This window comes from Microtus pennsylvanicus, chromosome 15 (genome assembly GCF_037038515.1).
Source record: "Microtus pennsylvanicus isolate mMicPen1 chromosome 15, mMicPen1.hap1, whole genome shotgun sequence".
NCBI classification, from domain to species: Eukaryota; Metazoa; Chordata; class Mammalia; order Rodentia; family Cricetidae; genus Microtus; species Microtus pennsylvanicus.
In genome coordinates this window covers 24010646-24022910 of record NC_134593.1, presented here as the reverse complement: position 1 = coordinate 24022910, position 12265 = coordinate 24010646, and the positions used below count along the sequence as shown (strand labels likewise).

General features: G+C 46.1%; 1 protein-coding gene across 5 annotated transcripts in view; it reads left to right on the top strand.

The window, feature by feature from the left end:
- The window catches only part of Msra (methionine sulfoxide reductase A), a 316316-nt gene that overhangs the window by 191405 nt on the left and 112646 nt on the right, over positions 1 to 12265 (top strand). For all 5 annotated transcript variants that reach the window (XM_075949689.1, XM_075949690.1, XM_075949691.1 and 2 more), the window contains one exon: positions 8078 to 8182. In XM_075949689.1, coding sequence (XP_075805804.1) covers positions 8078 to 8182 — 105 coding nt within the window. The remainder of the gene's footprint in view (positions 1 to 8077; positions 8183 to 12265) is intronic.

The window sequence follows — 12265 nt, the reverse complement described above, 5'->3', positions numbered from 1 at the left end:
TGAAGAACGGTTATTATTTAATGAAAAAAAAAATCTCTGTAGCTCCCTTCTCCCATTCCTTCAGCCTGCAGGGTAAATAAAATAGATCTGATCTTTTTATTCAAAAGATCAGTTCCTTACCTAGACCGCGACGAGAGGGAATACCCGCGGGGCAGGGGCTCCTCGTTATTATTCTGGCGCCATTCGTCATCATTGAGTCCTCAATACTTGGCACAGCATGTGGGACTGGGTAGGATTTGATTCATGCTTATAAATCAACAAATAAATAAGATATCCTGTTGTCCCGGCTGTACAGTGTTATTGTTGTTTTGAGTCATTCAGTATCTTCCTCTGGGAGGTAGGTTGTCCATTTTAGGATGGGAAGTGGAGTTCATGCTGGATTTGGGAGGTTAGGGGCAGGAGGTTCACACCCAGCATGTGCCATCAGGCTAGCTGTGGACAGTGTTGGCATCTTCGTGGACTTCCATTTGGATGAGGTCTAAATGGGTGGTGGGAAAATTCAGTGCGTGTTTTCGTCTGATCCACGTGTGTTTATTCACATTGTATCTTGTGCTCCGTCCCAGGGAGCCGCAGGGAAGAGCGGCCGTTATTGTCTCTTCGCTCTAGGATCTCACTGTGTCCTGCAGGGGAGACTAGAACATTCTGGAGGACAGTGCGTGTGGAAGCATCGCCTGCAGAGAGCTGACCCTGTGGGGCTGAGGGTCCAGGAGGGACTGGCCATTGGGGTTTGGGAGGAATCATTTGAGCCCCTTCCGTATTCTGGGTTCTGAGTGCAGCCCTCCTCCTCACAGAGACTCTTTGAGTGACTTCGGGGTCACAACTCCACTGAGGTGCTAAGGAGCTAGGCCCTGAGCCAAGCTGATTCCATTGAATCCCAAGGGCAATGATCTTCGCTGTGTACCAGCTCTTCCTGTGGCCCCTGACTCTGTATGGCTCTGGAGAATGCTGGCTATCAAGAGGCATTGAGTCTACATTGCAACTTAGTGGCTCTGTGGAAGGGGGATCTGGGATGAGGTGGCAAGGGGACCTGAATCCAGGAGGGTGTGGGAAACAAGGCTAGGATAACACCCGTCCTGGAGTCATGACCAGGGCTCCACATACCACTGCACAGAGGATGGGGGAGCATTATCGACTCCGCTAAATTCTTGGTTGTCTCCTTTGCTTGTGAGCTTAGCCTTGATTTTCCTAGCAGTATAAATGGGCATTGTAATACCCATCCTGAAAACCACCCAGAGCGCCGTGATACTACTACAAGGCAGGCACAGATTCAGAAGCAGCAGGCAAGGCATGGGCAGGGGGTCCTGTCTTATTGACAGTAGTAGGTAGCTGGAGAATAGATGGCCATGAGCCTTTACCAATGACAAGGCCACAGGAGCTGCTCTGGGAGGGAGCTCAAGCCTGTTTCCCCTTACCCTCCCTGGATCCCTGCCTTTTCTGTGACTTTTGTCTTTGGGATGCTCTACCCTCCCTCACACTCACCTCTGCCTTCTCCAGTCATAAGGAACATGTCTTTCCGTGACTCTGACATTCCAAGATACATGGGACCTGTCTTTGTGCCATCTACACTGTCTTCACGTTCCCACATCCCTGAGCCTTCTTAGCAGGACTTGAGATCCAGTCTTCCTCACCTCATATATATTTGAGAAAGATCTCTTGGTTTCTGTACCGTGTTTTTCTCCTCCAAAGAATGGGAATGGTAATATTGCCTTCCCTGAGGCATGGTGAGGGTCAGCTTGAGCCTTTCCTATCAAGAGCTTGGCACCTGTGCTCCCGGCTCTATTACCATTCCTACTGGAGAATATGAGGTCTCCCTTCTCCATCTGCTCCTCGCTCTCATCCCAGACTTTTACAAAGAGTTAGTGACCTCTGTTTCCCCTGTCTTCTTCTCTCCAACTTTTCACCAGGTTCTGCCTTCCTTTAAGGCTCTGAGCCTTAAATAACAATACCATATATCATAACAATACCAAAGCGGCTATTATTGATAAAGTTGAAGTGGATGTATTCTGTGTTGTCATTTGTGATATGTTTGTATAGCTCGCCCGTTCGTACAGCTGTCCCTTGCAAGGAAGCTGTCCGATTTAGCACTGGAGATAAGGCTCACATAGGACTTAGGAGTGAGGAGGGTAAGGCAGCAGATGGTGTGTCACTAGGCTAGTGGACAGTGTTGAACCTGCAAGGACCCTTCTTATTGAAGACTGGGTGGTTAATAGGGAAAATTTAGTACAGAACTAATCTTGAGTACAGTCCTGTGCAGCCAAAGCTATTAATGTTCTCACTTTGTAGATGATGAAGCCAAAGCTCAGAGGAAAAAAAGGAACTTCAGGAGACCGTATAGTTGCTAAATAGCCAAGAGGCTACCCAACTACCCAGCCTCCCAAGCTTCCAGAATCTGCTCAGTCTGGATGACACCTGGCCATCCTTACCCAGAGACACCCCAATATCTCTTCCTAGGTGCTTTTTTTTCAGGAAGCAGTGGCCCATTGCCCCGTCCTCTGAAGTCATGGACCTTCCTTTGGACCTGGAGGGCCAGGCAATGGAGCAAGATGCTCAGAAAGAGCACCTGGCCCTTCTCTTTCTTCCTCTCAAGATACTTTTGTCCAGCAGCGCAGACACCTGCCGTGCTGCAGCGAACTGCTAACAAGCGTGTTTGCACATCGCTCCCATCATGCTATTTGCACGATGGAATGTGAAGACGCAGCTCGAAATATTTTTAAGATCTGGCCTTTTTATCTCAGAAGCACAAAACAGTGTTTGCAGTTTGGCCTCTGGAATGAAATTAGCTCAGCGCATTAGCTCGTTCCTGCCAAGCTGGGGCATGTCCGGAAAGCTCCTGAGTCCCTTGAATCCTTTTGATCATTTGCAGTGTGTATTTTTACGCAGGTTCTTTTGCTTCGGAGAAATAAAGTAAAGAAACGGAAAGGTGAGCTTGGCCGGGGCACCCTCTGGACTGTTTGCCAATGCAAATTGGGGCTTGAACTTAAATGATAGTTTCCTTTAAATGGCCAGGCTTCTTAAAGCCTCTTTACAAATAACGCCGGTGGAAATCATAGCTAGAGGTGTTTGCTAGGGAGGGAAAATCCTTTCTGGGCCAGCGAGATGAATCACAGGATGGAGCTTACTCTGAAAATGTGGTGACCTGAGTTTGATCCCTGGAACCCACATCTATATAGAAGGAGAGGACCCACGTCACAGAGTTGCCCTCTGGCCTCCACACCTACTTTCCCCCTTCCACTAGTAAAATTAAAAAAAAATTCTTCCTAATCCCACATTGCTATCAGTCTGGGTACCCATTGCCACACAGGTGTGAATTTTCATATGGGTCACTGCTTGTGTACCATCTGCTCTATCCTGGTGGCTTCCGGTTCCTCTGTTCTAAAATCTTTACTTGGGGTCATTGGATGCTCAAATAATTCACCTGCACTTAAAGCTTGGTGGGGGGTTTGAATCCCATTGCTTCTTAGCTGTGTGACTGTGTGAGAAAACTTGCAAAGAGACCTTAGCTTGCCCATCTGTAAAGGAAGCCATGTCTTTCTTGCACCAGTAAACAGTAAGCAGTATCTGTATTCTGTGTTCATAGAAGCTAAACAGAAGAGGGAACTCAAGTGTCCATTGGTGGTTGAATGGGTAAACAAAATATGGTTCATACATGCATGCGAACATGTATACACACACCATGGGATGGGACAAAAGGAAGGACATTCTAGCATATGTTGCAGCATGGATAGATCTGAGGACATTATGCCACGTGAAATAAGCCAGCCACAAAATATACACACATTTTTGTGCGTATGATCACCACTGTTTTGGTGCAGTCAAAATAGTAATATTTAATCAAATATATCTGCACTTCTTACAGTTCTCCGCCATTGTAGAAATGGAAGAGTAAATCTTGTGGGCATTTATGTATCTTCCCATTACCGGGGGTTACACTCAAGCGTTGGACTTCCTGGCTCACCTCATCGATGCATGTGAACATTTTCCCGGCCCTTTACACAAACGCAAGTGACCTTTCTAAAACAGCTTAGCCATCTTTGCCCTGTCATGGGTCAACTGAAGCGGGCTTCACCGTTTCTTCAGCATCGCCACACACTTTCCAGAGGTCATAAATAATAGACGGTGCACTATCATTCCAGTATGCATTTATTGGCTTTCACTTAATCACTGAAAATGTTGCACATGTCATGTCTTAAAGTGCAGTTGTTGCTTCCTATGTGAAGCACCTGCTTGCATCTCTGGCTTACATATGTCTTGTCGGGTTTCAACGCTGTTTTATACCAAAACATCTATCAGGTTTACAACATATCATTACCATTTTTAACATTCAGAGGGCCTAAATGCTTTGTGTGTGTGTGCATGTGTGTGTGTGTGTGTGTATAAGATGTATTCATGTGGGTATGTGCACATATATATGTGTGGGGTGGTCAGGGGTCAGCATCAGGTTTCTTTCTCCATCACTCTTCACATTATTTTTTGAGGCAGGGTCTCTCCTGAGTCTGAATCTTATTGATTTGGCTAGGCTAATTGGCCAACAGGTTCTAGGGAGCCACCTGTCTGTACAACAAACACCCCACATTTGTTACAGAGAAGAACCACTGTGCCAAGCTTCTTTATATGGGAGCTTGAGATCCAAACCAAAGCCCTTATGTTTGTGAGGCAGGCACCATACCACTGAGCCCTTCCCCCACCCTGGCCCCTTAATGTTTTTCATATTATCAAGTCACTGAATCACTGTAGTAGTTAAATCATTCATTTTGACATTTCAAATGATTAAATCAGATGCATCATAGACCAGACGTGTTTGCTATAACCACCGTTATTCATGCCGTATGGTCTAAGTTGCCCATGACCATTCCTTTTATATCTGTCAACATAAAGACTGGGAAAAGGTTCAGTGGTTTAAGTGCTTGCTGCAAGTGTGAGTTCATAGTTCAGATCCATGAAACCCGTGTATATGATGGGTGTTGGCATGGTGTCTCACCTGTAATTCCAGTCCCTAAAGGTGGAGTCAGGGATTCCCCAGCAAAGTCTGACTAGCAACGCTGACATTGGTCATCTCTGGGTTTGATTGTGAGATCCTGCCTCAGTGAACAAGGCAGAAGAGGGAGGGACCAGATGATTCCAGACATCATCCTCAGGCCTCAGCATGCTCACATATGGGTGCTCCTCCCCATCCGTACCCCCACACATGAAAACACACGGACCACATGCACACAAGAAATGGGGGAAACAATAAACAAATAAATAATCTGCTTAGATACTAAATTTTATTACTATGGTATCTGAATAAAACTTGTCTGGATTAACTAATTAGTAATAAATTTTAATATATTAACCACTAGTAGCTCATTGTAAAAGGGACACAACCAACATTAAAGAAAAAACTAAATTGGTCAGTTAACATGAAATTCAGTGTTTAGTGATAAGGAACCCACTCCAGCTGACGCAGAACCCTCTCCTCCAGCTATGAATGCTACGGATTAAAAAGACCATAATAGTGAGTGAGACCGGCCTTCATGCTGCTCATGGAGAAGGAAAATGTGGTCGGCTTTACTGAGGAGGAGTTTGGCACTGGGCACCAAGAAATCTTTCAATATTTATAAGCATTGATCCAGACATTCCAGTTATTCAACTGTGACTTGAGATGCCTCTGAAGTGTGGGAAAATATTTACATTTGTGGCTTGACATAGGATTCCGTGTAAATGCCCAGCCATAGGAAATGGGTGAGAAGGAATCGGACAGCCATCTGATAAAGTGTTATGTCATGATTGTAAGTGCCATTCGTGCAAACCTTCATTGCTGTGGGTGATTTGATTTCCTCCTTGTTACTTCTCTTACATTCCTTACATCTTCTTGACTTAATATTATTCTTGAACATCACTCCTATAATAAAAAGAAATAAATTTACATATTAAAAAATTAGAGTGAACGAGAGACTTTATTCCTTTTCTGGGCTCAGGTTCCCCATGTTCACCTTGCTTGGTCTCCTTTGTCATAGTGAGTGGTCCCTGGATGCAGAGTTGGCAGGCACAACTCTGTTTAGGTTGTAGTGCCCATATTCACTAGCTGTGTGGCCTTGGGTAGATCTAACCTATGTGGATCATGGCTGTCTGCTTTGTAAAGTGGAGTTTCTGTCTATTTTGCTCTCAGAAAGAACTAAAGTGAGGGAGCTCACGTGCAAGTGAACCCTCTGACCTTCTGAGTCTTAAGTTGAGAGCTCCCCCCTCAGACTACCTCATAGTTGGTCATTTGCATGAAGGGCCATCAGAATTCAGTGTTAAGAATGGTCATGATTTATTACCAGAACAGTGCAGGGCTCCAGATCAGTCAGAGATGCAAAGCACATAGTCTGGATGGGTTCCGGAGACTTCTGAACTTTCTCCAGCAGAACTGGGATAAGTTAGTCTCCGGCATCTATGCACGACAGTGTACAAGGCATTGCTCAACTGCAAAACTCACCCGAGCCTTGGTGCCCCAGGATTTTATGCAGGCGCCGCCTTTCATGTCGGCATGATCAACGGAATGATCGTCAGTGTGGTTGGAGTCGGCCTCCAGGTTAACTAGTATAGCATGCCAACCAAAGGCCTCATGGTCGTTCTTTCTGCATGGTCAGAACTGCCTTAAGACTATAGAGTAGAGTTCACCTCATTGTAAAGTTCATTGTGGACAGTCTCATTTCTGTTGGATATCTTACAGTTTATCTCCCAGGCACCAAGGGCAAAGACCAGACCTCTCTTTGGACAAGGCCAAATTCATTACAATATATAAGGCGACAGAAAAGAGAGAGGGAGCAGGTTTGAATATAGAGATAGTGTTGTTTGGGGAGGCCTATTGTGCAGGGGTGTGAGACTGGACAATAGGAAGAACATGAACTTGACAGTTGTGAGAAGTATGCGGGCATGCATGTCCCTCCCATCCTGGAAGCTTCAGGGTTGCCCGTGAGAACAAACTCACTCACAGTGTACTCTGCAAAAGACATTTTCTAACATTGATCTTTACCACAGAGAGGAACTAGGCAGAGAAAATATGAACCTTCTTGGTGCTTCTGTCTAACTCCACCCTCAGTGTTCAGAGCACAACAGTTGTGTCTCACCACTAAACTAGTATATCTAATCGGGATGAGTTCTCAGTCTATTTCTATAGGCTTTTCTCTCTGGAACTGTACTTTCAGCTGAGCCTGCCCCGCATAGCATAGGATGATGTAAAAAGAAATTAGCAAGTCCCTTTGGCCAAGTTTCCGGTCCTGAGTACTGGGTCAGACTGGTTCTAGACTTCATAAAAGTCAGATTAGAAAAGTGAAAATTCAGCTTGGGGACATGGCTCAGCAGTTAAGGCATGTGCTTTACAAGTGTGAGGGCTGGAGTTTAGGTCCCCAAGCCCCCACATAAAATAAAAGTCAGGGTGGGAGAGGCAGCTTGCCTGTAATTCTAGCAGCAGAGAGATTGGAGGTCCTCAGAGCAACAGCAAGGAGACTAGCCATATTGTCAACCTGTAGATCTGACTGAGAAGTGTACTTCAGTGAATAAGGTAGAACAGTGAACAGGAATGACTCCTGACATCCGCCTGAAGTCTCCATATGCACGCCCACATATGTGTACCCACCAGGAATGAATCCCGACATCTACCTGAAGTCTCTATATGCACGCCCACATATGTATACCCACCAGGAATGATTCCTGACATCCGCCTGAAGTCTCCATATGCACGCCCACATATGTGTACCCACCAGGAATGATTCCCGACATCCGCCTGAAGTCTCCATATGCATACCCACACACATGTACCAACACCTGAATAAATGCAGGGAGGAGAGAGGGAGAAAAATGAAAGTGGAGTTTAGTTCTCATACGAAGGGATGCAGGAGAAGTCTTCATCCCAGGAACTCCAGGGGGATAACTGTGCCTTTATAACTGGGGACAGAGACTGGGATGAGCCCAGCAGCTGAAATCCAATTACACTTGTGCCCTTCCATCAGAGAGAAGAGTTCAGCCTCCATCTGCGGGGTCTTTTGAGCACCAACAGCTTGCAATGACTTGATGTTATCAGTAAAATTGGGTTGTATGTTCTGTCTCTCTCCAGAAAAAACCGGCCATGCAGAAGTCGTCAGGGTTGTGTACGAGCCAGAGCGCGTCAGCTTTGAGGAGCTGCTCAAGGTCTTCTGGGAGAATCACGACCCGACCCAAGGTAGAGTGATGAGTGAGCCAGTATTTAATTATCTTACTAATTACAGCTGGGATAATTAGTGTTTGAGCTGCATGGGAGAGATGAACCTTGAAATCACACAGGAGCTCAAGAATATGATTGCAGACATTTACTGACAGAACGGGGCGGGGGCACGCGGAGAGAAGAGGGGTGAGAGAATAAAGGCGCAGCCACAGCCAGCGCCCCTCCCCCCTTTACAGCTGTCAGGGGTGGGAAAATTCCCACAGAGAAAGACGCCAGACAATGGAGATCCCTTCACCTTTGATTATTGCATTATCCTTCCTTAATGCAGCCTTTTGTCTAGAAAATTAAAGTGTCTTTCTAGTAACCGCAAAGTTTTCCTGATTTATGGTCCCTTTGTTTTCTTGGAGTTTAGCCTTTCTCATCTTTTGACGTTATCAGGTTTGTTTTTTAAGAAACGTCTGTGGGTGATTACAGGAAGGAAAAAAATGAATATAAAGGTGAAAGAACAGTATTCAGGAGTCTACAATGCTTGGGTTATTCAAACATTTCATTTGTCCTCCTTGGAATCTGTTGTGTGGGAATATTAATGTATTTTGACTACAAACAGTATCTGTTGACCAGAAACATTATTTGGATACACTCACACACAGAAAGTCCCTCACTGGCTAACACTGTGGTAATAGCCACTAGTGAAGGATTTCTCCACTCCATGCTAGCCACCTTACCAGGGGTGGCTTAGATGGTGCCACGCTTGGGGATGATAAGGCTTCTGAATTGGGACCTTGTACAAGTACCCTTTGTCCAGACACTGTCTACCCACAGAAATGATTTTCCCTTTGGGATTTTCTGCGATGGGTTTGAGGAGTGAACATTTCCTTCCCAGATATATTTGTGCTTGTGGTACAATCTTAACATGGGCCCATCAGAGCAAGTTGGTAGGTTTTAAGTGATGTGTTGAGTGTGCTCCCCAACATGCCCCACTAGAACTCGCCACTGCTAGGGTCATTTTTCCAAAGGTCAAAGATCAGAGTGAAGGCAAGCACAGCAGAGTGAGAGTCATAGCGGGACCAGGTAAGTTCACCAGCTAGATGATGGCTAAGATCTGGATAGAGCTATAATGACAACATCTGGTTTTCTCTCGTGGTGGGTCCTTAGTGGAAGAGAACTCAGATGTGGGGCCGTCGGCCAAGGCCTGCAGGGACAAGAGCACTGCTATCAGAAGGCTTGCTGTCACCACAGTTTGGATCACTGGGCTGCCCTAGCACACGAGGAAGGCTTTCCCGACAGTGTGGACAGTAAGCTCTGACTGGTGCATGTATCTAAGAGCATATGCTGGTAAGTCTCCCATCAGATGAGGCAGATACTCAGCCATGTGTTTGGTAATGCCAAGAGTCAAGAGAGAATGCTGGGAGCTTCTCAACTGTCCAGGAGACCCGTATCAGGAATCCAGACAGCCTGAGGCCAAGGTCCCTGCAGGTTGGGTTTGTAGCCTGTCACTTGCCTGGCTTATACAATGTTCTGTCCCTGTAGGACTCCTGAGGGGCTCCTCGCTTCAGCAGCACCCCAGACAAGGCAGTCAGTGTGTCACTGACTTTTCTATCTTTGCCCCCTTTAATATCTTTCCCATTCCATCATGTCTTTATCAGCACAGTATGTTGAGAGGGGCTGGCCCTTGAATGTCTGGGAGACGCTTCCCTGATGAAGATGATTCCCTTGAAGATTACCTAATCCCTTCCACACTCACATTGCATTTGCCTCAACGGTCCTCACTCAATCGCCTCCTCTAGGTTGTGTTTGTTTGTGGCCTGTGTGACTCTATTAGTGTCATAATGAAGCATGAGTGCCTGGGTGGCTTTAAAATCAGGCATTTAGTTCCTCAAAGTTCTGGAGGCTCTTCACCCTGCAAGTTCAAGGCCAAGGGATCAACAGGTCTTATTTCTGCCGAGGCCTCTCTCCTTGGTGTGCCGATGGCTCTCTCCCCTCTGCCTGTTCTCAGGTTAGACTGTCAAATTTCTATGCCTTCAATCACGGAAATTCTAACTCACCCATTTGTCCAATTTCAATACTATACTTACCATATTAGGAACTGTTGGCTCTACCCATTTGACTTATAAATCAGAGGTCCTAGTCATTTGGTTAATAGTCTCACTGTTGATTAAGATATAAAAGGGAGGGTCACTAAAGTGCTTTTTCAAGACTTGGTGGCTTAGGGGTTTTCTCAGTAATTCAGAATCAGTATCTAGGCTTTGGGATCTGTAGCTGGAAACCATGTGGGACTCTCCTGTCACCATCTCAATTGCTGTGGAAGTGATGGTCCATTCAGGACCTGTGTGTCCTCTGTCAGGCATGCCTTTCAGGGATGCTGAATTGCAAGTGGTCCAAATAGGTAGGAAGACCCAGCCCCCAAAACAGAGGGACGTGTTTCTCGTAAGAAAATCGTCAGAACCCAGTGGACAAAGATCATAGGAGCACTCAGGCAAGTGTCTGTAAGACTGCACACCAGAAAAGAAGAAGCTAAAACACAAATTCAGAAGGGCCCTGGACCATATTCCCAGAGACGCACCCCCCCCCCGAAGCTTCAAAACTTGTGGTCATGTGTAGTTTTTCCAAAGGTCAGATTTGAAGTCCATTGCCTGAAGGGTAGGCAGCTGGAAAGAGAGAGTTATCCTGGCAATGAACTTGGCCTCCCATCCTCATCACGTTCCCCGGGGAAAGGGCTGTGCAAAGAGAGCTGCTCTGGGTACGAGTGAGGGAACTGAAGGCATGGAAGGTACCTCGTGCAGAATGGGAACTCTCAGGAAAGAGCAGTACGTGCGTGTGGGCAATTTTGAGCTGTGAAGCAAGAGCCCCCTCAAGTTTCTTTTCCAGAAACAAGAATAAGCAATTCCTAAAGCCACCCAGGGAATGTTCCAGCCTGCATGAGACTGCTTATTGGCGAAGAGACCGACAATGTTGAAGAAGTTGGGAAGGACTACCTGGCCTTTGATGCGAAGATGCACCCAGAAAGCATGCACATCTCCCCAAAAACACGACTCCAGAGACACAGATCATAAATAGCGTCTTGGAAGATTTTAGAGCCTTCTTGATACAGTTGTTAAGGGTCTAAATGGGCCTCTCACAGTTTTGGATTAGAGTTTAATGTGTTTGTAGCGAAAGTAGAACCCTTGGATGATATTCGCAAGTGTGGGGATCTTTGCTAATGTCAAGGGTCCTCCGCCACAGAAGAAGCAACAGTAATTAAAGCTTAAAATCAATTAGCCAGTAAGTCAGATTCTTGGGACTGAGAAGAAACAGAAGCCCTGTGTGTTCTTCTGTGCTTCAAGGAGCTGAGGTAGAACAGAACCCAGACATGGCTACCACTCAGAAGAGAACAAAGCTGGCAAGAAATGGAAGATTCTGGTGTTTTAGATAGGGTTTGAGAACTGGGGAGATAATAGTCAGTAGAGTTCTTGTCATACATACACGAGGTCAAGAGTTGGGAGAGTCCAGAGCCCAGGTCAAAAGCCTGATAGGATGTCACCTGCCTGTAATTCCAGAGCTGAGGAAGTAGAGACAGAAAGGGGGTCACTGGCTTGTCAACCTAACTGAATTGATGAGCTCCCAGTTCAATGAGAAACCCTGACTCAAAAAATGAAGTGGACAGTGATGAAGGAGTACAACTGCTTTCAACCTCTGGCTGCCTGCGTGCGTGTGCATGTGTATGTGCACGCGCGCGCGCGCACACACACACACACACTACAGATGAGGTCAGAGACCTGTCCTTCCACAGCCACTGTGAGCCAGTCCCAAGAGATTGTCACTCAGTGGTTCAGCTTCAAGTGGAGTCACTGACCAGATAACCTCAGCTTACTTTTGGCTCAAGGAGGGGGGAAGAATCTTTCACCTCATCTACCACTTAACCATGAAACCTGTACCTTTGCCCACATCTTCAAGTTTAGGCCCATGAATCCTATGTTTGCTTTCTGTCTTTAACCACAGAGCAGATATAACTATAGATTTCTAAGTATGGAGTGGACTGGACCTGTTTATGACCACTAACTTGGTTGTCCCCTAACTGCTGAGACTCCCTAAGGAACGTGGAAGAGACTGAGATTGAAAAAA